Genomic DNA, 26514 nt, shown 5'->3' on the forward strand with positions numbered 1-26514 from the left:
TTATATGCAAGGTTAAAAGGCACAATTGTGCTAGAAATTCAAGGTAGCGTAACTTGATGGTAATGAACATACTTTTTAACATTATATAAGCTGTATATAATGTTAATTTCTGCACAGAAAATGAAACACAACGCAATTACATTTTAAAAATCATAAACAACCTTTTTTTTCTGAGTATATTACTGTGTTGAACATTGTCAGATAAAAATTAAGGAATTGGAATCGGATTCGAAGAATCGACCCTTTAATTTAAGAATCGAAAATGGAATCGGAATCGGTATATTTTAGGAATCGGCCCAACACTAGTACATACCCATTTATCTCCCGTTACGCAGTGTCATATTTGTCATACAAAGTGAGATGGGAAGCATATAAAGATAAATGGTGTGACATATTTATGTTTGAGTGTTATTCAATGCATTTATATTATGTACAGTATATTTTCCTACACAATTTTGGAACAAATTAAATAAATTAGTCTTGCTATTTATGGAACCTAAAGCTTCAGAATACGCAATTTTAAATAACACAAGCATTTTTAGGAAAAAATTAGTCGTACTAAGTGAGGGATAGGTGTAGTATGTTATTTTATAGTTAGCATGTTAAAAATATTATCTCTCACATAATAACTATCGAACACCATACATTTTGAGTTGTTAAATGTAGAGATATAAACATTATTTGTCCATTAATACTTTTTTTTCATTTAAAACAAACATACGCAACTCGAAAAAGTAAAAGATTGCAGAGTCCTTTGAAAAGGACATTTTTGCTATATAAAAAAAATATGCAAAACTTTTTTCTTGAGCAAAAACCTACAACTTATAAAAAGAAGTATGTATAAACATTCTAAGATTAACAAAAATTTGTGGCGTCTATTATTTTAAATTTGCAACTTGTTTACTGAAGAAAAAATGCTTGTTTTATTGCTACGGTTTAAGTAAATATTGTTACACACTCCTCTACTGGTGTAACGTAGATGTCTCCTAGGAAAAACTTTGGGAGACTGGTGTATCTTTTAGTTTCAAATATATAAATAACAAATATAATGTTGTCTATATCTGTGCACCTATTTATTTTACTTTTAAAATTACTGGAAACTGAGCCAACAAACATATGACAATAAACATGATGAAGTAAGTACCTTGATATACACAATTTGACTAATGCATTATTAGTACGACATTACAATGGTGGCAAATACACATTGTTTTATATTACATATATACCTCAAGTACAAAAAGGTTTTTTTTTTGGAGGGGGGCAGGAAAACACCCTTTCCGGTTTTAAAGGATTCTTTAAATGACATTACAAAATGACAACATTTCCCAGTCCCTAATTGTATGATTAATAGTAGCAGAACTTGTCATGATATAAGCCCTCATTATTTCTCAGAGTGAGAACCTTATTGGTATTTTAGTAGGCACAGAAAAGATAGATCTACTTAAATGAAATAACAACTCATTACATATTTAGTCACTGTTTGAAACAGTTGTCAAGACAAATTTATACATTTTTATAAAGCATGATTAAAAAAAAAAAAGATAAAAAAAAATTGCTTTAATTCTGTAGTCCTGACAAGTTATCATATGTAAAAGGTTTTGAGTTGCCAGATTTATAAAAATTTTTAGAAATTACTTACTTAGGTACTTACAATGGAACATTGTCTATAACTATAGTTGATCAATCTCGGTAACTATCTCTATACACCATCTAGTTGGTGAGTTACACCGAGAGCATCAGCGGGCCTCGCCAGCGACAGACCTGGGCTGCAGCACGTTGCCGCTGAACACGTTGTGGAAGGTGGCCTCCTCGCGCGGAGCCACGGTGTCGTCACACTCGTCCAGCTGCCGCCGCGGCGAGAAGCAGCCCAGCAGCCGCAGGGTGTCGCACAGGCTCGTCATGCAGATCTGCAACACACAACACACGTCGCGCTTCCCTTTCTGCTTGCTTGGCAATACTTGCATGTCCACTCTCAACTTGCTTTCAAGTCTGGATTCTAGTCCAAGCAAATGATGAATTACTGAAATCTTGACTAGTTTCTAGTGCAACATACAGTCACTTCAGGAAAAAATTGTTCCTGATACTTTTTATACAATCCTTGTATATTTATCAGAAATAAATTTCATTTGCACAATGCTAAAAGAAATGATTTTGTGTGAATTAAACTAAAGTGTTTGTTGTACACATGACCGCCCAGTGAAACACAGCTGACCTCCTGGTGGAAGAACTTGGCGTTGGCGGGCTCGAAGCGCATGGCCACGCACAGGGTGTTGAAGACGACGTGCAGCAGGCCCAGCAGCTCGTCCAGGGGGAAGCGCGGGGGGTCCTCGCCCCTCAGGCAGCCCTCCAGCGACACCAGCACGCTCATCACGTACACGAAGCCGCCCACCTTGCGGAACACCGTGCGCGTGCGGTGGCTCTCCCGCAGGCAGCCCAGCAGCGACTGCAAGCGTTCCCCCGCTCACGACAACCTCACATCACCGACAATCCATGCAAATCAATGTAAGCAGAATACAAACTACAGATAGGCATGTACTTGTACCAAAACACACAAATAAAATTTAGTAGTACCACTAAGTACATCTTTTTGATATTTTGATATTATTTATAATTTAATAAAACACTTCTTTTTTTAAATCATAGTGCATAGCATTTCCTTTTCAAATGCCAATTGTGTTTGGTACTACAAACAGTCCAATGCACACAATGGTCAAGTTAGCCTGATAAATGGCCAATACAAAGAGTTAGCACAGATTGCTGAGGGGAAGGAAGTGGGCGGAGCTCACCTTGAGGATGTGTGTCTTGAGGGTGAGGGCGGAGGACGGGGCAGAGTGCATCATCCCCAGCAAGGTGCCCATGTCGTCATCCCCTCCCGTGCTCAGAATCAGCTCGCACACGATCCCTGCCAACACACAGCGTCACATGCTGCCTCCGGTGCTCACGCTGTCGTTCACAGCCAGACGACGTCTCTCCTCACACAGTGGTGATGATTGTAGAGTAAAAAAAATGTCAATTGAATTGATTTAAGAAAATACAGTAGGAAATATATTTAAATTGTTTGGAACTCAAGTATGTAGATTATAATTTTTTTTGTCTATTTGGCTTCTGATGCAGCATCACACAAAAACTACAGAATCAATTTTGACAAAATTGTTTGCTTGTAAGATTTTCTTCAGTAACTTAAAACACTGTGCTAAGTATATAATAATTAAGAAATTCAATCCCTAAAGTGATGAAAAGGGATAAATACGACTTTCTGATAAAAAATTCATTATTTCCAAATTAATCACGTGGAAGATACCTCTTATTCTATTTGACCATTTATTCAAAATTCCACCCCTATTTGAGTTTAAATGGGTCAAATAGGTTTTCTGAATAAAACTATTTTCTACCAAGTACAAACTTAAAACAGATGGAGATAATGTGATTCTTTGTGACAAATTTTCAGATTATTTATGTTTATAGTACAGCTGAACCTCTATTTTACATACCCAGGATTTACGAATTCCCATATTTAACATTTTTTTTTTTTACTAGCACCTTCATTATCCCTATAGTATGATGTGGTCGGGGAATTTGCTTTCAGATGTTAAAATATTAAAGGGCGTCCCCGTGTTCAAGGGGCACGGACCTGGCAGAGACTCTGTCCTCTGAGCGTCAGGTCGCCCATGTGGGAGTGCAGTTAACCAAAAACATTTAGTAAATTTACATATTAAGATTACAGTTAAATTACAATTAAATTAAAGTACAATTAAACACCGAAATTGCCTTTGGCAAGTTCGGGTCCGTTGCTGCAGTGTCATAACTTAAGTAAAATAAGCATAAAGAATGTTTGCAGGATCCTGAAATAACACGAAAACTTGGGGATACAAGAAAGAAGGTTTACAATATGACTTATTATTTAATAAGGGAACGAGGTACTGACTCTACTACACCCTCTTGCAATATTTTGTGGTATTTCTGGCGGGCTATTTAAAACATGTCACACGCACATTGCTGGCAGAAAAGACAGGAGGGATGTAGGGGTGGTGGCATGTCCGGCTCTGTGGGGGTGAAGGCCTGGACAATGACAAGTATTAAATTAATGCATTACTTTTGCATTTTACGCAAAAGCATTTCCCACAATTTACGTTACTACGTTGTTACATTTAATAGAAAACCATTAGAAAAAGGTTTGTTTTTATAAAGTTATAACAACGAACTTTAAGGGACACAGGGAGTAGAAAGTCAGCAGCAACAGTGGGTCTTTTCAATGCATTCATTACAAAATTGTAAATGAATACGGATTGACATATTAACAATGCAGCAACTAAACCACAAATTTCTGTCTGAAGTTTCTGAAGCGATGCTAGCTCACAGTGAATGACCTTAAGAAGGAAGTTACCTGCATTAATTACAAAATATAAAGTTTTGTCTTTATGAACAGTCGCTTGGTGTATTGAATAGCCTTAGAATTACACGCTACGACACACATTCTCAAAACTATAAAAGCACATTATCAATGTATTTCTACATTGCGAGTTTTACATTGGAAGTTTTGCTACTGTCGGGCATCTTAAAACTAAAATGAATGGTAAGACTCAATTCTTTAGATGGTTCACTACTTGCAGCTGAACAGTGCGACTGAATCCAGGCTGGGTACTCTATGTCGTCGCATGTCCTAGAGAGTGTGCTCTCGGAACTCCCAGGAACCGGTACCCCTTCCAGCTGGCTTGTCCGCCACCTCCCAGCTCTGCTCAACGGAGCCCAGCCAATTGTGGTCACAGGCAACCTCGGTTGTGGCTCGGGGATCACCCTTCCAGCAGACTCGTGGTAACTGGATTCCAACCCATGACATGGACAGACTTTCCAATCCTCCGGGTATTCCTCTCAATGTCTCTCCTCGGGGTCGCAAATACTCGTTCAGCGAGCGGCGTATCGTGTATGTTGGATTTGAACTCGCGCTTGATTGGTGTCGTCGATGGCAGCACTGGTGTCGACTCACTGATGATCACATTACTTGCCTAGTGAGTAACGAATCGTGGGTACAACTCAAACCCTAGCCTCAGGGCGAGTCTCTCAACACCTGTCACCAGTATTGTCCGCTTAGTTTTCTTGCTGGGCCGACCAGCGTCCCACTGCCCTTCTCTGCAGCGCTGGACTGGGCTTCACCCGACTTCTGATGCCGTCATAAGTCGCACCACCTCAGCTCGTGACTCCTGATGTTCTGACTGTCAGGCAGCTTGCTTGGCATCTTTATATACTGCTCCGGTATCATGGTTGAAACGACCCCATCTGGTTCTATATCTCTCAGAGCTCAGGTCTGCTGCGTTCACTGAATCAAGATTCAGAGCTCATCTTGTCGGAAAAAACGTAACAGCCATACACCCTATTAAAAGTTTAGACAAAACAATAAAGTTTTAAGTGAATATTGTTAATTTTATTAATTATACTTTATTGAGTGTGGTCCAAAAATTTAATTTGCCATGATAAACAACTTTCAATATTTTGTGCCACGTACCCAGTAAACCATAAGGCCGTGAACCAAAACTTTGGTGATGTGACGACGTAAATTATTTTTAAACCAAGATGGCTTCTTTCGGTATTATATCTCTCCCCTCTTTATAGAGTAATGTATTAGGGATTAAAACAGTAATAATTGCTGTTTTTTAATGAACAAACTTTGGATTACTTGGCCTTTATTAAATAAGTGTATAAAGCAAAGTAAACAATTTCTGCCAATAAGGCGTGGGGTATTTCCTTTCTGCTCCTGCCAGAAGATGAAGTTTCCTGTGATGCGCTGTTTAGGGTTGCGGTAGAGAATTTGAGGAAGGTGCAGAAAGTAGTGATGAGGAGGCATGTGAGCTAGCGCATGCAGCACAGCTTTCAGGCAGGCGACAAAGTGCTGTGTAATAATACCACCCTGCCCACCGCTGCGGAGAATGCGGGGAGCAAGTTCATCTCTAAATTTGTTGGTCCATTTGTTGTTAAAAATAGTTAGGCCCGAACACTGTTCTGTTAATTCATTTGGATAATGGAAGAGTTCTCAGCAAAGCTCATGTTACCCAAATATGAAAATTTATTCAATAAGAAGTGCTGTGTAAAGTGCATGTGTGACGTATGCCAGTCCTCCCCTGATGGCACGTGAGAAGTTGGAGTGGGGCAAAGTGTCCCTTTTATGTCATGTTGACACCCTTGTAACTGTTGCATGTGTGCATCTATCGGGCGGAGCACTTGAGGCAGAAAAGATGATCACCAATGCAATCAAAAAAAATATGAGAAGATACTAGGCAGTCACCCTCTGATGCCGGCTATCCTCACATTGTCAAACCTATCTCATCAGACACTGCATTGGAGGATGTTTCATGGTAAGCGAAGCTGAAAAATGTGCCTGACTAATGCCTGGGTGGCTCTTTTCCTCAAGACACCGCTGTATTGCAGATGAGAGATGGGCATTACGTGCAGCGCACTGTGCTGCTTTCTTCACCAGGATCTGCGAATCGCTTCTTCAAGAGCTGAGAATTCTACTCTTCTGTCTTCATTCAGCTGCTTTCTTCTTTTGCAGCCAAGCTATGGTCTTCCCCTCCCTTTCCCCTTCCTGATGTGTAACCTCCTTGGCCAGAGAGGCACTTCCCCACTCGCGCATGCGCAGAATTGGTAGGCAAGTTATACTTGGAGTGACAGCTAGCATCTGCGACATTCTACTTCGGGGCTCTGGCAGCTAAGGCTCATGGGTGGACATCACTCGGAGTACTTGTGGCATCAGGTCAGGTTGGAGAGACACGGAAACGTCGTGCAAAGAGTATAGGGCCTCGAAAACAATTTAATGCATATGTTAGACTGGGGATGTTATCAAGAGGCAGTCAGAGAAGTAAATTTCCTTGTTTAGTCATGGCAGAACAATAAATGTGGGACTGCTAAGGTCTTATTTCTATTATGGGTACGGTACCACTTTAATGGGGTGTCATGAGCTGTGGGAATGCGGAGGTATGTTTATGTTAGTTCTAAGTAACAGAGCTATAAAGTGGTGTATGGTCATTTGGCTATGATCTTACATGGCATAAGAAACTTGGTGGAATTTGACGGAGATGATACTGATGATGATCCGTCTCCTCTCTCCTCTCACCGATGTCTCTCTTGGGTGAGAGCCAGGTATCGGGTAGAGAAGGTCCAACTGCTGGTCTTGCGGCAGGATCCGCAGTTGGCTGGTGAAGGCGAATAGCTAATGGGGTGAGGGATAGGGGGCTAAGCTATTCATTGAAAAATGTCTGTATTTTACACGGAACTTTTATTGACCTGAATTGTCCAAACAGTTCAATTTGTCACCTGCGTCGGCTTTAACAATATACACTGGATTTACACACGGTACACCCTATCGTCCAGAAAGGGGGGGGGGAAGGGAGACAAATTCCCTATGCCGAGATAGGTCCTCGGATGGCCTAACTCGCGAAGGAGGGGTGCGAGCAGCAGAAAACGGATAGCCAGTCGTTCTGCTGCTCCCCCTATGATCGTCCTATGGTGAGTGGGCGGAATCCAGCCTCACTGGCCGTCGGGCCGATCAACTCACTTCAGGTGGATGACCTCGCCTTTATATAGGGAGAAATGCGCGGGAACGAAGAAAAAGAAGGGAGGGGCGAACTAACTCCTCTTTGGAAGGGATGAGATGCCCGCGCATGAACCTCGCCGAAATTTCCCTGCCCTGGTGGTGGAAGTATAAACTAGATATTAATAATTAAAAAGAAAAGATAAACTTGACATAAATAATTATATGTTCATACATATATATTCAATCCTATGTATTAAAAAGTATTTAAACTTGCTATCACAACTTAATTAGTTAAATTTATACTATTATAAAATATAAATACAGTTGGTAGATCGCCGTTCACAAGATGGCGTCACAATGTACATGTTTAGCTGTGGCAAGAGAAAAATATACATTGTATACATAACTCGTCCGTATTTACTATTATATTTTGAAGTGCATTAATATGTGTGTTTATAGCAACGTGCAAAATAAAGGGCGAAGATGGTTGGTTGCTTTAATGAATTATTCTATTGTTCGTCGCTTTGTTTATAACCTACGACGTCGCACAGATTCGTTGCCGCATATTACGTGAGTAGGCCTATTGCCGAAATACATTTTTCCCTGAATTGCTTCTGAACTTATTAAAACTCGTTTTGGGTTTAGTTATCACGGAAAGTAACGTGATATTTAATATAGGAAGGGCGGGCAGGCGTCAATTTCCCCCCTAGTGGCGAGCGTTACTTTACGGGAGAAGAAGCTAGTACATCTTGGAGGAACACTTTACACATAGATAACTGTCAGTCTCTGTTTTGTACGAGTCTCTGGGTTATCACTTCGGATATGGCTTCTTCAGCTTTCTGGAAGTCCTGATTGGGGACAGCTACCGGTGGTCTCCTGGGAACGCCTATTGGGACAGCTGCCGGTGGTCTCCTGGGAACGCCTATTGGGACTGCTGCCGGTGGTTGTAGGATTCGGCCATTGGTAAGGCAGTTGGTTTGGTGTCCGCCAAACCGTCTCTCGGTACCGTCCTGGTAGGTCCTTGGGGTCTCCTTTGCAGCTCCGCCACGGCATCTGGGGACGCTGTGGAGGCTGGTAGAGGCCTGGTTGGGTCCTTCCCACTTTGGTGCGAATCCGGCGCAGAAGTGGTTAGGCTTATTGCTGAGTGGATGGGTCTTGACTAGTACCCTTTGTCCTTCAGCAATCTGGTGGTTGGGCAGATTCTTCGGTGTAGGATACTTGCGGGCTAGGTACCCTAGTTGAGCCTTTCGTGCGCATCTACTCTGGTGGCAGCTCGTAGACAGATCTCTCCGCTGAAGGGCGGTATGTGGGGTTGGAACTCCACTTCATTCTCCAGGTTGCTGGATCTGTCGTCTCAAGTTTAATTCGCTGGTGCTGGTTCCGATTGCTTCATTGTGCCTACGCCGCAGTGTGAAGAGGATTTCTCCCAGGTAGCGATCCCAGTGGCGATGATTGGCCGTGGTACGCAACCTGAGCCCTTTCTTCAATTCCTGATTACGGCGCTTTGTAGGGGTTGCCTGGGGATGGTAAACTGGAGTGGCCCAGGTTTCTAGTTCCCATTTGGCGCAAGTGTCGGCCCATAATTTGCTAGTGAATTGCACCCCATTGTCTGTAAGTATGCTTTTGGGGTATCCCCATCCAGGGAACACTTCATCTTGGAGTAGAAAATGAATCAACTTTAGCGAGGGGAAAGGTTTCGACCCATCGTGAGAAAAGGTCTGTGATGACGAGTAGGAAGCACTTACCCGTCGTGCTTCTGGGGTAAGGTCCCATCAGGTCTAGAGCTGATTGGTTCCATGCTGCAGCAGGATTGTCTCTGCTGGCATGCGAGGCATCGATATTCTAGTCCGGCGTGATCTCGGGGCTCGTCTGGCCAAGAGTGATGGAACAGGAGTCCACAGTGAGCACCTGATCTGGTGGATTCCAGTGCCAGGGCAGTCTTCTACAGCGCAGAGTCGATGAGCTGCGTCCGCCGTCGTTGGGTATGTACAGGTAGGTGAGTTGTTGGGCGCCAGGAGGGGAGGCTGTTCCCCTCCGCTGTCTGGGTCTGCTTCTCGAGGATCCATGGTGGTAGGAAGGTCAGGAGCACTTGCCTGCTTGCTGCTGTTCCTGGTGTGGGCCATGGTGTGCCTGCTGTTGTTGGTGAAGTCTTCTATGAGCTGCAAATGGTGGCAGGGGTCCATTCCAGTGGTTGCTGGCTAGTCCGTCTGGTAGAGCTTCCAATGGGTCTTCACGGGTATTGTAGAACAATCAACGGGCCCCGCTTTGGTGCGCCAACTTGACGGAGATGATACTGATGATGATCCGTCTCCTCTCTCCTCTCACCGATGTCTCTCTTGGGTGAGAGCCAGGTATCGGGTAGAGAAGGTCCAACTGCTGGTCTTGCGGCAGGATCCGCAGTTGGCTGGTGAAGGCGAATAGCTAATGGGGTGAGGGATAGGGGGCTAAGCTATTCATTGAAAAATGTCTGTATTTTACACGGAACTTTTATTGACCTGAATTGTCCAAACAGTTCAATTTGTCACCTGCGTCGGCTTTAACAATATACACTGGATTTACACACGGTACACCCTATCGTCCAGAAAGGGGGGGGGGAAGGGAGACAAATTCCCTATGCCGAGATAGGTCCTCGGATGGCCTAACTCGCGAAGGAGGGGTGCGAGCAGCAGAAAACGGATAGCCAGTCGTTCTGCTGCTCCCCCTATGATCGTCCTATGGTCAGTGGGCGGAATCCAGCCTCACTGGCCGTCGGGCCGATCAACTCACTTCAGGTGGATGACCTCGCCTTTATATAGGGAGAAATGCGCGGGAACGAAGAAAAAGAAGGGAGGGGCGAACTAACTCCTCTTTGGAAGGGATGAGATGCCCGCGCATGAACCTCGCCGAAATTTCCCTGCCCTGGTGGTGGAAGTATAAACTAGATATTAATAATTAAAAAGAAAAGATAAACTTGACATAAATAATTATATGTTCATACATATATATTCAATCCTATGTATTAAAAAGTATTTAAACTTGCTATCACAACTTAATTAGTTAAATTTATACTATTATAAAATATAAATACAGTTGGTAGATCGCCGTTCACAAGATGGCGTCACAATGTACATGTTTAGCTGTGGCAAGAGAAAAATATACATTGTATACATAACTCGTCCGTATTTACTATTATATTTTGAAGTGCATTAATATGTGTGTTTATAGCAACGTGCAAAATAAAGGGCGAAGATGGTTGGTTGCTTTAATGAATTATTCTATTGTTCGTCGCTTTGTTTATAACCTACGACGTCGCACAGATTCGTTGCCGCATATTACGTGAGTAGGCCTATTGCCGAAATACATTTTTCCCTGAATTGCTTCTGAACTTATTAAAACTCGTTTTGGGTTTAGTTATCACGGAAAGTAACGTGATATTTAATATAGGAAGGGCGGGCAGGCGTCAAATTGTGTGAATACGCCTTAGTGAAGTTCGTGCACCGTAGGTGTGTGGCCAGTGCTATCTGTTCTTTCACGAGACTGCATATGCACCTGCACACTGCTGGATTCAGGGCAAAGGACATATTACACAATGCGGATGCTAGTTGTCGGAGTTGGAAGATAGGCTTCGTGATTTGTAAATGCATTTGCTGTTTATGTAATAAGTTGCCATGCATCCCATACTGAAAGTTAATGATTGATATGGATCCTGGCAAGCCACGAATGTTGGTGCTGTATTTTCACATCTTGGTACTACGTGGATGCTTACTGTTACAACTGTCTACGCTCGAGTGTAGCTAAGACAATCTCTAATTATTTTGCTTGTAGTTCATTCATACATCTGCACATGGTAATTGAATGCAACTGTTTCGTCACACAATATTTGAAATTTGCAAAGGAAAGCTAGCATGCATTTAATAACAGAGGTTAGAGCTTATGAATAAAGACTTGGCAGATACATATTTTGTAAAGGACTGTGTGTCTTGAATATGATAAAACTCAAGTTCTCTTGTTGGGCGACGTTCAATATCGGTTTAGGATTTCATGTAAGCATGCACATGCACAGAGAACTTAAAATAATGTTTGATATTGGTAAATAGTTTTTACATGTCACCATCTTTAATTGGAGTCTACCTTGCCTCGTAAAATATTTTGAAGTTATAAATTATAATATAAATATTACAATATAAATATTATAAAATACAGTATAAATTATTAATCAATGCAAATTAATCTTTAGTGTCTGTTTATAAGTTTAATATGACACGAGCTTTGGTAAAAGCCTAACTCGCCTAGTATATGTTGGTATCAATTTATGTAATCATATGTGATTGTAAGCTCTGAAGGTTGCTGGCCTCGATAGCTGTAATGAATTCTTTAGATGTGTTGACTGAAATGATTAAACAGATTATCATTCCCGATTTTGATGCTTTATGTTAAGAGGGATCCTCCTCTAACTGCAACTATAAGATGCACACAATTTGAAACATGGGGTCGGGTACCAGAAGGCCCGTATTCTATGGAACACATATAGGGTCTGCTGTTAGTAACCATCACACGTGGGTTCATAGTAATTATGTCTCGTTTGGCCAGTTTGTTTCATCTTGTTCTATTACCTTCTGGCATGTTAGATAAAAAGTTGAAATTTTCACAAAACTAAAAAAAAGATAACGTCACAGTACATGTGGAACTCGGAGGCAGACAAGTCTGACATACGAACAGGGGAAAGAACCACAAACAACTAAGACACCAGCACTCACATGCTGAAACGCGAGGACTCACCCAGGGCCTGGTGGCGGCAGTCTGCGTGCGGCACGAGGTTGTGGGCACAGCGCGCGCCCCCGCTCTCCCGGAACACCGCGGCGTTGCTGGCGTTGCCGCTGAGCAGCAGCGTGAGTGCCTCCATCACCAGCATGCCCAGCCGCTCGCTCTCCGCGCACATCTCGTACGCTGCAGCGTCGTCACACACACGCTCTCGCTCGCTCCCCAGTTCACCCACACCCTCAATTATACAATACTCAGGTTTGCATTTACCATCCCATTAAAAAAATTTCAAATTACAAATTTTAAATCATTCCTAAATCAAATACAATTAAAGTTAAAAAATTGATAGGATATACTTTAAAGTACTTCTAAAGAATGTTAACAGATGGCAGCATCATGCATCTTTATGAAATTCATTTCATATTGACTAGGTAGCTTTCACATAGATGTGTCAATCAGTTTCAAAATTGTGATGGTGGTATATGATTGTACGATAGAGAGACATGTTTTTATGGTTCAGTTTAAAGGAAATGTTTCTAAAACAAGAGATTTCTGGTTTATTATTTATTCATAAACATAGTGTGTTATTAAACAAATATAACAGTACAATCTTTTGTTATTCTTATTTCACCATAACAGTAATATAATAACTGAAATACAATGCACTTTTTAATAATATACTTTGTGATAAGTATGTCTAGAGCAGAATTATTTAAAAAAAAAACATAGTAAGTGATAGTGTGTTAAAAAATGTTTTGTGCCCTCTCTCTTGATTTACGTGTGTTATTATTTAGTGAGAACTTGTACTAGACACCTGCGAGACTTGCCACCCACAATGCTTGCGTGCCTAGAGAGCAGTCTGTCGCCCAGGCAAGCAGTGGTTCTGTGTGAAGAAAAAAGTATTCCAAGGATAAGAAAAATCCTTGTATTGTCAACATCAGGAGATTACGTCATACCGGAAGGCAGCCATTGCTGCCACTACCTAGAAGATTGTCCTAGAACCCCTCCAGAGCAACTAAGAATAGAGTCCGCTGGTGCCTGATGCACCAAGCATCGCCACTTCGCCAATGACGCTCCAACTCCATAGATGCTGTCACACTGCCGGATTGCCACTGGCAACGAAACGCTACGTCATATTTGGTGATAATTGCATCGCTGCAAAATTTGATTGAAAATATTCCAAGTTAAGTTTAGACTTTGCCATTTCCTAGGGATGTTGCATGTCGTCACAGTGTTTATGTTGGTGACATATTTCATGGACATAGTGGCTGGTGGCAGTTGTGGCTGGAGTCGTTTAGCTGGTTGGCTAAGTGAATTGTTTGTGGTCTAAATTATGGTACAGTTAGTCGCTGATGAGTCATATTAAACAAATACACAATTTATTGGGTTTTACCATGTTTTTACTAATAAGAGATTCAACTGAAACAATATAAATTTTTTCCCCCTATCTATTTAGATGATACATACATTTTGTTACAAACTTCATGCTAAATAAATTTCATTCATTGAATGCAATATTTTAAAAGTATACTTATTTGTGATTTTTGTTAATTTTTATTAAAAATGCTGATTTATTTCATGATTTAAGTGCATCTTGGTGCTTTATGGTATATTAACTTGCATTTCTGTGCTATATTGTGAATTGATATGCTATAAACTTCCTTTATTCCAAAATCCAACAGTCCAGTAAGCCTGATGGTCCGAAATCCCTTATGAATGTAAGGACTTAAGCCAACTAAGCGAACTTAAACTAAAAACCTATAATTTTAGTTAAGGTCAAAAAAACCCTCTTACAGTACCCACATAAGTGACCGTCAGAAGCACTCATGGCCCGGGATTAGTTGGGAGCGTTTGGCATGGTTCAGGATCGCTCGGACTGATTGGCCTCCTTCGAGTTTCTTCAGCAGAACTCTACAGTCGATTTAGTTTTGGCCTGTGTTTGGATTGAAATGTTTATCCTTATGATCCTGCTGAACAATAATATTTGCAGCCAAAAACCATCTTGCAGACATATTTGTTCTACAACTTAGCAATTATTGATAAATTAACGTACCATCCGTTGTTTCAGCATTTTTGTTAATCCAGCACCAGCCAAGTCCCGAATGTGCTGGAGTATCGGAAAATTACTGTACTTAAAGGCTGTGTAAATACTAGTTTCTTGATGCAATGCAAATATCAAATAGAAAGTTTAAAATATTCACGAATTCGAATCCAATTGTGAATATTGTTCTCAGCAAAACTGTATTATGTACCACTATTTTATAAAATTCTGGATACAAGTACCAAATAATATTTTAATTTTTGTATTGTTTGAAATGATTAAGTGATAAACCAATTTGGTCATATATGTAAGACCATTAAATAAAAATTATATATGTACTAAACATTCATAATATTATTATTGAGCAGTTATAAAAGCAAACCTAAGTGACACATTTGACTTTTTTAAGTAACTAACTTTATTCGTGCAAAACACAAAACACAAAAGGGCTAAATAGTTTCATGAGCTAATTTTAGGCTTCCATGTTTTAAAGCATCACACTTCAGACATAAAACTTTGCATCACAACCGATGCTTCAAATAAAATAGCAAATTTCCTGGTGCGGTCAAACTGAATATTTAAAAGAGCTTTGACTGATTCACTTAGTCACAGCTTCACACAGGCATACTGTGCTTTGGATTTATCACAATTCACCATCTAATATTGTTCTTAACAATATTATTAATACTTGTAAGAAACTGAAGTACTCTGAGAAAACCCAAATTCTCATGGAAATAGTGTTGCCTTTTTTAAATAAAATTGTATCATACAATTTCTAAAGATAATGTGATTGAACCAAAAATTACTCTTTTTATTTTATGTAGTACATATTTACAGAAATTTTTTGACACAATTACTACAAAAGCATAGGTGTATAATGGAACACATTTCCAAAACAGAAAAAACATTGATCTAGCCAAAGGGGAAAGCAGAGACAGGGGGATGTATAGTGCTGTGTTGCATCTTCTAACAACACATCCACAGAACAAGCCGGGCTGTTGGGACACTGGCCGAGCCAAATAATGGTCTCGCCAGGATTCCATTAGTGAACTGGGTAGGTATAGAAAAAACATACAATATTTTGGATACATTAATGCCAGTTTGGATACTGTAATGCCAGTATATTGAATCTTTTGTCTTTTACTAGTAATACAGATATTTTTCTGCAAATTTTGTACACAATGGATTCAGTGAAATATACATCACACAACTACTCGAAAGAGGAAGCACAAGACCAGTGTAACACTGCACACGGTACGGGGAACTGCCCTCACCTCTCCCCTCCTCCAGGGCTTGCTGCTTCTCCTTGAGCAGGGCCGCGTAGCGATGCAGACACGTCACGAACACCTCCAGGATGCCCACCTCCCGGTACACGTCCTTGAAGATGGGGTTGTGCCTGGGCAGCACACGGCAAGCACTGCACTCACAGGCAGCACGCTTCCACGTGGCACAGCCTGCGTTCCATCACGCACCTGTGCCATTTCTGGTCAGCAAACAACTAGATGTGTGTCATCATACACCTCGAGCGTGCTTTTGAACGTTCTTTGAATGCTTCTTGCAATGGGGGAATTTGATTTTAAATGATTTTTGGGACATACGCCACTGCTGCTTACACTGTGTGTCACAGAGAAACCTCAAATAAAAGTTTCTCTAAGACATCAGTATAACAAGCAACAGCGTATGTCCAAAAAAAAAAAATTAATTCTCTTTAAACTTTGCATTCTTCCCAAAATTTTTGATATCAACAAACCCTCGGATCCCTTCCTGTCTATGATAAACCGTTATAAAATGCTAACTCTCCATCCCCATTCATTGTGTGTGCAAAGAGCTAAAGTGACAACAGGCAAGTGCGATGGAACACACACAAGAACCTTTCCTCGCCAGCTACATTCTGTATTTTTATAATGTTTCTTTTATTTTTCATAGCAAACTCTAATTAAATATCTGCCATCATTTTTCATGTGTGTATGTTCAGTATATTAATGAACCTATGCCGCATGCCACAGTAAAGGCAATTTTGTTGGAACACCATAAAACTGCACATGCGTACCCCGAATCACCTTTCGTGTCACTGCTGGCCAAGGAAGAATAGTAGTGTCGTCCAGGCAACACCGAGGTAAGACGCATTTCAGCAAATCAGAATCTTTTATCTATTGTCTTACATGATGTAAATCTGAGAGTACTGTGTTTATAAAACTTTGTTATGCTTCATTTTTTTTGGGTTTAACTGAAGTCAGATTCTTATACTACAATTAATTTTGTCTGTCCATTGAATGCACTTTGGACTTCATGATAAACCGACCAACCGGTTTTCTCCATTTAAATCCATAAACAATTCTCAGAGTTCAATGATGATCATAAAAATTTTGCAACAGTGCAATATGTTGCTATCCACTTACACCACCATAAACTTTCATTGGATATTTTCCTGCGCTATCAGCACTCAGATTTTTTTTATGAGCTTTGTTAGTAGATGAGCTTGCATCATGTTAACCATCGTCCACACCCATCTAATTCCTAAATATGTACAGCTACTTCTTAATCTTGTCGCCATCTGCGACCAGAATCCAAAGAGAATACGTGATCAGTACAAGGCAATTATGTACATAAACATACATGTATGCAAATAAAATAAAGTTATCCAAGTTTTGACATTGCAGGACATTACTCTCCAAAATTAAATACTGTAGGTAATTTTGACATGTGTTCGAGAGAAATATATAGATTGTGTGATTACGATGAATCAGCTGGTGATAAAAGGGCACGTTCATGATGACATTGTTTAATAGTTGTATAGTTCATTTGTAATAATTTGAATGATTTTTAGTACCTACTTAGTTTATTTTGGAAAAGCTCCTAACATTTGCTATTTCATGCTTTTAATCAGTTGGCTAGGTAAGCAAGAATGTGAAGGTAAAATATTTTTTATAATATAACCTCCTCACAATAGGACTACCATACTCAGATATCCAAATAATTATTGACTAAGTGTGTCTGAAGCAGATCTAAATAAAATAATTTACATTTAAGTCCCATCTTAACATCCGGTACAGAGTATAGATAGCATACATACAGTAATGTACATATGTACTTTCATACTTTAAATAGAAATTCATAGTAACATCAGACATTTACAGATTAAGAATATCAACAAAAAAAATACTACTTTATCACTACATTGGACTGCATTTCCTTCAATGATTTTATCGCATAATCGTGCACGCACCTAATCGTCACACCAATATTTTAGGGCGTCAAAATTTGTATTAAAAAAACCTCTCGTGTAAATGTCACATGATGTTTTTGGTCCCGCTATTAGATTCCGAGCGCTTTGTGTAGGTAGTTTTTCCAAATAAAACTATGTATTTTAAAGTATAAATCTAATATTTATTCGGACATTACCACTTACTTATTTCATTAAAGGAATTATAAAGTTGTCTGATGTGTAAATTTTCTTTTAAAGACGTTTTTCAACGTTATAACCTTTATATATTCGTCTACGTTGCGGCAGTGTACCGCTTATAAAAATGTAGCCAGCGCTAGTTGGCATCATTCATGTTTGGTTATGTTGCTTCCAGTATAGAGCGCGCACACGTAGTCGAATATCGATATTGATATCTTGCCGATTGCATGCAATGTGAGCTCTCTGTCGAGTACCAAGTTAACTACATTCGATGGCCCGCACTGTTTCGTGGTGTGTACTATGACAATAGTTATGCTTTAGTTCAGGCTCGCATTCAGGTCACAGATTTTGTTTTTCTACTTAAAGTTGAATAAAGATTTTTGCTGCATGACTTATTAATTAAAATTGTTTGGCATGCTCTTGAATACCCCACATTTTAAATAAACGTACATTCCGTTATGGGTTTTGATTTGTGAATAATTTTACCTAACAAAAATATTTTTTTCCTGCATAAACGTTACACCCCTACATTTCAAACTTGATTTTAATATAAAATGTGTGACGATTATGCGATAAAACATGGTAAGCAAAGTTTCACAATTGTATTCAGAGTTGAAATAGGCACGCTTAAATTCTCAGCGAGTGAAACACACGTACCATTGTGCACATACATAAATATTAAAATTATTGTTTTTTATTAGCTGAAAATGTTTTCCATCTTTTACAAGCTGTCATCCCGATAAAATACGTGCAGATAAATATTTAGTTAATTACTAACAGAAAAAAAAACCTCTATGCTTATTACTGACCAAGTTATTTTTAACGGACACTGACAAAGATGAATACTATCAATACATATTAAATATTAACTATGTAATATGTTATGTATAAGTTACTTATGGACAGTCAGAATTTCTGCAAACTGTAGCGCTAGCATCGCATGCTAACATTTCCTCGAAGTCTGCCATTATTAGACCAGTGTTGGTAACCTGTAAATACCATTTTTAATGAAACAGCACATTGGAAAATCCAGTTTCTGTAGTTATAGTGTTCCCAACAGCATCTAGGATTCGGTATTTCACACAAAAGTGCTATCTACAGATATACATGACATGAATTTATGAAGGTATAGCTTAAACAAACAGTGTAAATTGCGGGAAGTAGATTGTAGGTGCATTGTAATCAACGGGAATTTATTTCATTGGGTTTAATGAGGTTGAAACAGGACCAAAAAAAAATTGGTTGTCTGTAAAGTCGGTTTACGGACGATAGTTTAACGTGACGTCATAACAAAACATTGATGAAATGAATGCATACTTTTATGAATAAAATTGAATCATTTTTATTTTAATAATAAAAGAATAAATACTTGAAATTATACTAGTAATCAGATTTTTAAAATGCAAGAATAATTAACCTTTATTGCCTAAATTGTAAGCCTGTGCGAATATAAGTTTTTTAGTTCGAATCGAATTCGAATATGAATACCAAATTATTCTCGAATACGAATATTGAATTCGAATACTAATTGGAATGAGAATTGAAATCCCATAAAACATGTTATATCTAGGGATGAGCCGGTCGAATCCTCGAATCCCACTGAATCTCTAGTATTCGAAAGATTCAAAATTCGAGGGGAAAGATTCGAAATTCGAGGGAAAATATTCGGGATTCGAGGAAAAATATTGATGTAAATGTAGTAGGTACTTTAAAAACATAAATGCTTACAATTTACTTGGCCTGTATATGTTTTCTTTGGAACACATCCTATTGAGGTACAGTAGAACCTCGTTAATACGTGATGGTCAGGACCGAGATAATCACGGATTACCGAATTTCACGGACTAGCGATTAAAAGCCCGGAATGTCTTGTCAAGCTTCTCAGACACCGGCGTGCAGCTGGGTTAAGACCGTTCACGGTAAGGGCCAGCCGTCTTCGAATTAGTGTCTCGGCTTAAAAAAATACAGCACTGCCTAGCCATTAGTTCACCGTCATTTACAACAGCCGAAGAGAGAAAGAAAAGATCGTGCTGACCTTGCACCCTCCCCCCTCGTCCACTTCGTACAGCCGAATGCCAGCCAGGCACGTCACTCGCCAGGTGCCTGCCGTGCGTTGGCGGGTGGAAACAAACAAAGGGAGACGGGAAGCAAAAGTCAGGACATCCCCCTCAAGTTTAAAGAGTGACAAATGTAACAGCTGAAAGGGGGGGCGACACAAAGGGTCGGTACAAACACCGTTGCAGTGTTTGGCAGCACACGCGATGGCTTGCAGTGTTTGCCGGCCGTCGGCCCGCGTGACGTTAATTTTAAGCGCTGACAATTTTTACTTCTTTTTTTTCTTCTCTTTTAAATCGTCCCGGATTATCCGATTCCCGAATTAGCGCATCACGGATTAACGAGGTTCTACTGTATTTTACTTTTAATTTGTTATTATATAAAAAAAATAATGAAGCATGTACTGATTTGGGAAACTTACTTTATATTCATGAACATGGATGCATTGTCGCTACATTGGCATTAAATAAGACATAAATCACATATGTATTCTCAGAATATGCTAAAAAATAAAATAAAGCACATTTGGGATCTAGACTAAATATGAATCTTGTTTTTTTTTTTTTTAAATAACTGTACAGAGAAATCTGTTACTTAGTAATACAACAGTAATGCCGACTTTCATCACAAGTTACGGTCGCACATGTAGTAATAACAATGAAATAATGAATGACAAAAATTAATACATTATACATTTATTATTTTAATCGCAATTCAATTTTAAATATTCTGATACACGTTCTATTTATGAATTTTTTTAGGACCAAGTTTGGTTTGTGTAGACTACCAACGTTAAAATATGTATTATCTGAGAATTCCATGATGGCCAACCAATGAATTTGTTAGCCAATCATTTTGAGCAACATAAAAAATAACTAATATTAATATAAAAAAATTTAATGGGTAAACTAGAGAAAACACCCCGTCACTTTTAACTTCGGGCATATTAATCACTATGCTTTAGTGAGGCTTAATTTTAAAAGACGCACAACAATATTTCTTATGGCCTAAAACCATTGAAGCCAAGATGGCGCCTTTCAGTTTCCATTAAATATTTCAGGAAGTGTTTACCTTCATTTGGGACTTTAAACAAATGTCAAGTTGGTAACTACAAAATATTGCTCCGTCGGATGTTGAATTTAGTTTTCCGATTTCCGTGGATACATGAATCACTGTACTCACAGATAATGCCTGCTCTACATTTTCGGGGAGTAGACTCTCTCTCTTCTACACGTCACAATGTTGCCAGCTGTTGAGAAAAGTCTCTCACTGCACACTTGTGTGGCAGGTATAGGCAAGTACTTTCTTGCTACCACAGCTATGTTTCGGAAACAAGTGCGCCCTTCTCTGACCAGAAACTGAAAGAATTTTCATTCTTTGGGATTAAGGGTGCTGCCAGATATTTGTTTACTTCGTAGACTGAGCTGCTGTTGAAGGTTTAATGTAGGCCCACAGTAATAGGCATTTCACTTGTAGCCTCACTTATCTCAGTTATAGTTTCAGCTACTGTGTTCAGCTTACACAGCTTAAATACCTCCCTGCACAAATTTTCAACCCATATTTTTTTTTAATTTTCATCCTTAATTAGTGAATCTTTGAACCGTGGATCTACCATCATAGAAAACACATTTACTTCACAATCTTGGTACACCATGTAACGTGATCGCAAGCTTTTAAGTTCTTGGCAAGAGTTTTTTTTTTGACGCGCGGGACAGGATAATTGCCTGAGCTGTCACTACGCGAGGAATTTGGGAAGGGTGGGAAGGGTATAAAGTGGGGGGGGGGGGGGGTTTGCCGCCTGCATCCGGTCATTTACTGTTTATTATCCTATTGAAAAACATTGACATGGCATGTTAGGCTTTTGGAGTCTTTTCTGTGAGTATGCGGCCAGATGTTTTCCACATGGTCTGTACAATTTTCTTTCTTTTCGCCGTCACGTTCGGAACGAAATTCCAGCGCCGACAAACCATGTTTCACCCTCTAATCTGAAAACTGTCACCTATAACGTCCCGGTTGTATGGATTTTACAGACACGTATTTATCTTTATCAGTATGCTGACAGTTCAAATCTATTTTAAACGACCTGACAACATTCTTCTACATAAAATACGTTAGATATCGCTCCAAATTACTGTGTTCAAACGGGCTTTACATGGCCAGATGTAGTGATCCCGCTCAGCCTTTGTCGTAAATGACTGAATATTTGTTTTTTCGAAGTGTTAGTATTCGAAATCGAATCGAATACGAATAATAAACTATTTGTTTTGATATTCGAAAATTCGAACATTCGCACAGGCCTACTAAATTGTTGTTGTAATAAGCAATGAAAACCACATTAACTTTTCACTTCACTTTATAAACAGTCGACAAAACAGTTCACGTGTAGATGACTTGTAATTAATTTTAAAAACTGGCGTTAAGTTATAAAGTTTAAATATAATTATGAACAAGTTTTCATATAAATAAACTGTAATCAAATATCTAACATAATGTTTTATTACTGCACTCGCCGACACATGCTACTTTTTTTAATAATAAAAGAATAAATACTTGAAATCATACTAGTTATCAGATTTTTAAAATGCAAGAATAGTTAACCTTTATTGCCAAAATTGTTGTTGTAATAAGCAAAGAAAACCCCAGATTAAAATTCGTCGAGAATATTTACGTTTTTATGTCTTCCAGTGCTCAAAATGATATGCAATTGTGGCCCGGGCACAAAATTTTATTTATAATTCATTAATAATTACGGCCCTCGCGATAAAGAAAGGAAAATATGTATTAACGTGTGCCTGGTTTCCGTGGAAGCGGATAAATAACGCAATTCGTTGGGTTCGCTTCCGTCACCGTAGATAATAGCACCGTAGGGGAATAATATTATTTTGTTTTCATAATACGATTTAATAACAAATACACATCCCAAATACACCAAACTTATTTATAATGTGTTACAATATTTTTTAAAACATTGTGCAAAAGATCCTGGGTGTAATTTGAATTATTAGGGGAGGGTGGGCCAGAGTGAGACACAAAATTTTTTATTTGAAATCACTGTTTACTTTTCTACATTTAAAGACATCTTCTTATGCCAAAAAATAGCCTGATTAATGCTCTTTATTTTTGCAAACTATAAATTCTGTAATATATGAGACCTTTTCTTAGAAAATGCAATTCTTCATTACATATCAAACGTCTCACTGTACCCCACAGATGTTCCACAGTGAGACAGACAGTGGTCCACAGTGAGACAAACTGAATACGCTATACAACAATCAGATTTACCTAACAACAATCACTGCACTTCAACATAAATGCCAGGAAAAATTTATAGAACATTCAGCCGTCCAAAATCTACACAAAATTTGAGGTACGACTTTTTTGTCTTTTGGTTTTTCCATGTTCAGAAGGAACAGGCAATAATGCTCTAATATCTTTTGTAGCAACTGATGCAATATCTGGAACATATGGGTAAAAAAACTTCCTCCACATTTTTTCACTTTTTCTCAGGAACTTGACTTCATAATCCTCAATGTCTATTTCTCGTAGCACCTCCCCAATGTAAAATTTTGTGTTTTTTCCTGAAAACTCTACCAGGACAAAGTCAACTTCTTTAGGCTTCCTCGCAAGTTGGTCGTATGATTGAAGTTGTATTACTTCATTGTCTGAAGAAACATCAGATTCAGAAAACTCTTCATCTTCATTTGAAATCTCAGTGAATTTTATTTTTATAGGGTCACACTTCTTGAACAGACCTCTCTTGCTGTTCATTTTATGTTGGTATTGAAGAGCAAGTTGGTTTTTTTCTGGTGTGTCAGTTGGAATGAAAGATCTTCCCTTTTTCCTTTTATTAGCAGACTCCAATCTCTTTCCTGCTTTGGGATAGTTACGTATGTTTACTGGGCTTATGTAACTAGGTGTCAAGCTATTTTCTTCAGAATGTCCATCTCCAGTCGTCACCATTGAATTGTGGATTGGAATGTCTTTACTACTGCACGGTCTCGTAGCTTCTGGTGTAGGACTAATTTCCCTGTCAGTCACAGCACTTGCCAAAAAATCTTGCTCTGAAAACACATTCCTGTTAAAAGGAAAAATTCCTGTTTTGCGGAATCCAGATGTGATGTTTGCGGGTGTCATTGCTTTTTCGTGTGCTTCACAAATTAAACTTGCCACATCATATATCGAAACTGTTTTTCCAGGGTTTCTCATCATCCACGAGTCAACCGAAGCATTATAGAAAGACTTGAAGGCCGCAAACACTGATACATCAAGTGGTTGAAGGCGATTACTGCAGTGAGGAGGAATTGTTAAAATGGTTACCCCATTTTCCTTGGCTAACTCGATAGCCTCTATCCTTAAGTGGCTCTCGTGATTGTCCAGTATCAAAACAGCGGGATTTTCTAGCGAGGAAAATGAGTGCTTCACAAAATGGTGCAAAACTTCAACAAAGAGTTCACCATTCATCCATCCTGACTGTGTTGCGAGGCCAAGACTTCCAGTGGGGGCACCATGAAGCATATGTTCCTTAAAATGCATTCTTGGGAAGATGATGACTGGAGGAAGAGTATTCCCTGCTGCGTTGACAATATAACATGATGTGACGAGGCTGCCTTTCTCGCCACTTGTTACTTTTGCAACTTGCTTCACTCCTTTTCCTGCAATGATTTTGGTTGGTTTTTGACCAGTGCTGCAACCAGTTTCATCAAAATTGAAAATACGCAATCCATTGGAGAAGTGGTCAGATCGTTTAAGCACAGTCTCAAGTTTATCGAAAAACAGCCCCACGTGTTTATTAAATGATGTAGCATGTGACAAACTGCAAGCTTCTGGCTGCCTTAGGGATAAGTCTGGATGCCTCTTCAAAAAACCCCGGACCCACTCTATTCCAGCTTTCTTTTGGATTTTCCATGTTTTGGGACAATCAATACCATTTCTTGATGCAATTTCAAATGCTAATTCTCTGCAGTTCATCAAACTCAGGCCATAACACATAGCTGAACAAGTTAACAGATAATCTTTCAACTCGCTTTCTTGTTCAGTGTTAAACACTTGGCGACTGTTGTACTTGGGACACATCCTCATGTTAGCCATTTAGGGATTATTCACCTTTTTTCTCACATACCTAAAACACGAAACAATTTTGTTGAGAAAGACATATTTTATAAACCATAAGTAGGCCTGAATCTCATAGCACTAAGCCTCACCTGTGAAGTGTCTGAAAAGCTAAACCTTTAGTTTTTGCAGCTTTTCGCACTGACAAGCCTTCCTCCACAAGTTTTACAGCTGCTCTCATGTCATCTTCTTTAAATGTTCCAATAGTTGTTTTTCTCTTCCTGTTGTGTGTCATGACTGAAAAACAATTTTTTTTTTTTAACCTTTTTAAAAATAAAATGGGTTAAATGGATATGTAAGTTTGATAATTAATGTAACTTGAAATTAAGTATCAAGTAATATTGGATGTTAATTTTGCTTTGTTATTTTATAGAATATATATGCCTATCTAACAAAAAAAAGAACATTTTTGTGTGACAATAAATATTTAACAGTTAAAATTGCATAACGTAACCAAGAACTTTTTTTTCATATAGTCATCTAAAAATTAGCAAAATCTAATGTGGGGCTGGATGTTCCCGAAACGGAAGCTAGCTATTAAATTTACAAGCATGGGGTACAGTGAGACATGTCTCACTGTGCCCCATTCTGTTGTGTCTCATTGTGCCCCACACTACTACACACATATCTATGAATTAAAAATCCTAACCTATAATAACCAGCATGTCTGTGACTCCATTAATTATTCCTCAATATGTGCACATTAAGTTAATGTCTTAATAAGTAACATATAACAACAAATATAAGTATGAAAAATAATAAACTAAGGAAAGAAAATATTTCTTTTCTTACCTGAAAACCAACACTTTAAAATATCTGGTTAATATCAGATGTCATCAACATTAAAACATAATAAAAATGGAGGTCATGAAGGGTATCAACATGGAAAATATTGAAAGAAATTTCCATTAAATAATAGTTGGAGTTAAAAGACATGTCTCACTGTACCCCATGTCTCACTCTGGCCCACTCTCCCCTATGTGTAACTGTAAAACACCATTGTTCGTACAGAAACGTATTTGAAAATTCAACATTACGTTTAAATAACCGTACTGATTGTGCTGAAAATCAGTGGACGATCGTTAAATTACATAATATTAATAATTAAAACGACGTAAACATTATTGAAAAGTCAAATCGATGGTTGTTCTAATCGAGTGGAAGATGCGGCGCAAGCGTACAATGAGCGTAATGGGACACAGCGAAACGGGACAATGTGCGTAACGGGACACCTTTTCGTGCGTGCAGCCGGCGTTCATCGTATTATTAGACTCTGTCACGTCAAAAATGGTACAAATAACGGGAAAACGTAAAAAAAATGGTAATAACAAATGGGAGTTCTAATGCAGTTTAAGGGCGCTGGAAGGCTATTGCAGGCGCCCGAATTCCGCTAGGTAGCAGAGGCTGCTCTATCCGCGGTGGCGGCTGGAAGCGCGCCTTATCTCAGTTACAATCTGCGGTTGCCCTCTCTCTCGCACCCGGGCCGTGCCGAGCCGCGCTGGGCGACAGGGAGGGATCAGCTTACCAGTGTTGTCAGCTCCACTGACTTCATACCCGAGAGCTGTTATCAGCGAGTCCTGTCCTTGAAGGAGCACATGGCTCTTGCCGATGAGTACTCGGCTTTCTGAAGCGAGTGGT

At 39.2% G+C, this 26514-nt stretch overlaps 1 protein-coding gene across 3 annotated transcripts in view; it reads right to left on the bottom strand.

Moving 5' to 3' along the window:
- Positions 1-26514, bottom strand: part of LOC134533263 (WD repeat and FYVE domain-containing protein 3) — a 264565-nt gene that overhangs the window by 189608 nt on the left and 48443 nt on the right. For all 3 annotated transcript variants that reach the window (XM_063370699.1, XM_063370702.1, XM_063370701.1), the window contains exons 10-14: positions 15584-15705; positions 12287-12454; positions 2790-2905; positions 2216-2446; positions 1765-1910 (exon numbers count right to left, since the gene is read on the bottom strand). In XM_063370699.1, the coding sequence (XP_063226769.1) occupies positions 1765-1910; positions 2216-2446; positions 2790-2905; positions 12287-12454; positions 15584-15705 (783 nt within the window). The remainder of the gene's footprint in view (positions 1-1764; positions 1911-2215; positions 2447-2789; positions 2906-12286; positions 12455-15583; positions 15706-26514) is intronic.

This window comes from Bacillus rossius, chromosome 6 (genome assembly GCF_032445375.1).
Source record: "Bacillus rossius redtenbacheri isolate Brsri chromosome 6, Brsri_v3, whole genome shotgun sequence".
Taxonomy (NCBI): domain Eukaryota; kingdom Metazoa; phylum Arthropoda; class Insecta; order Phasmatodea; family Bacillidae; genus Bacillus; species Bacillus rossius.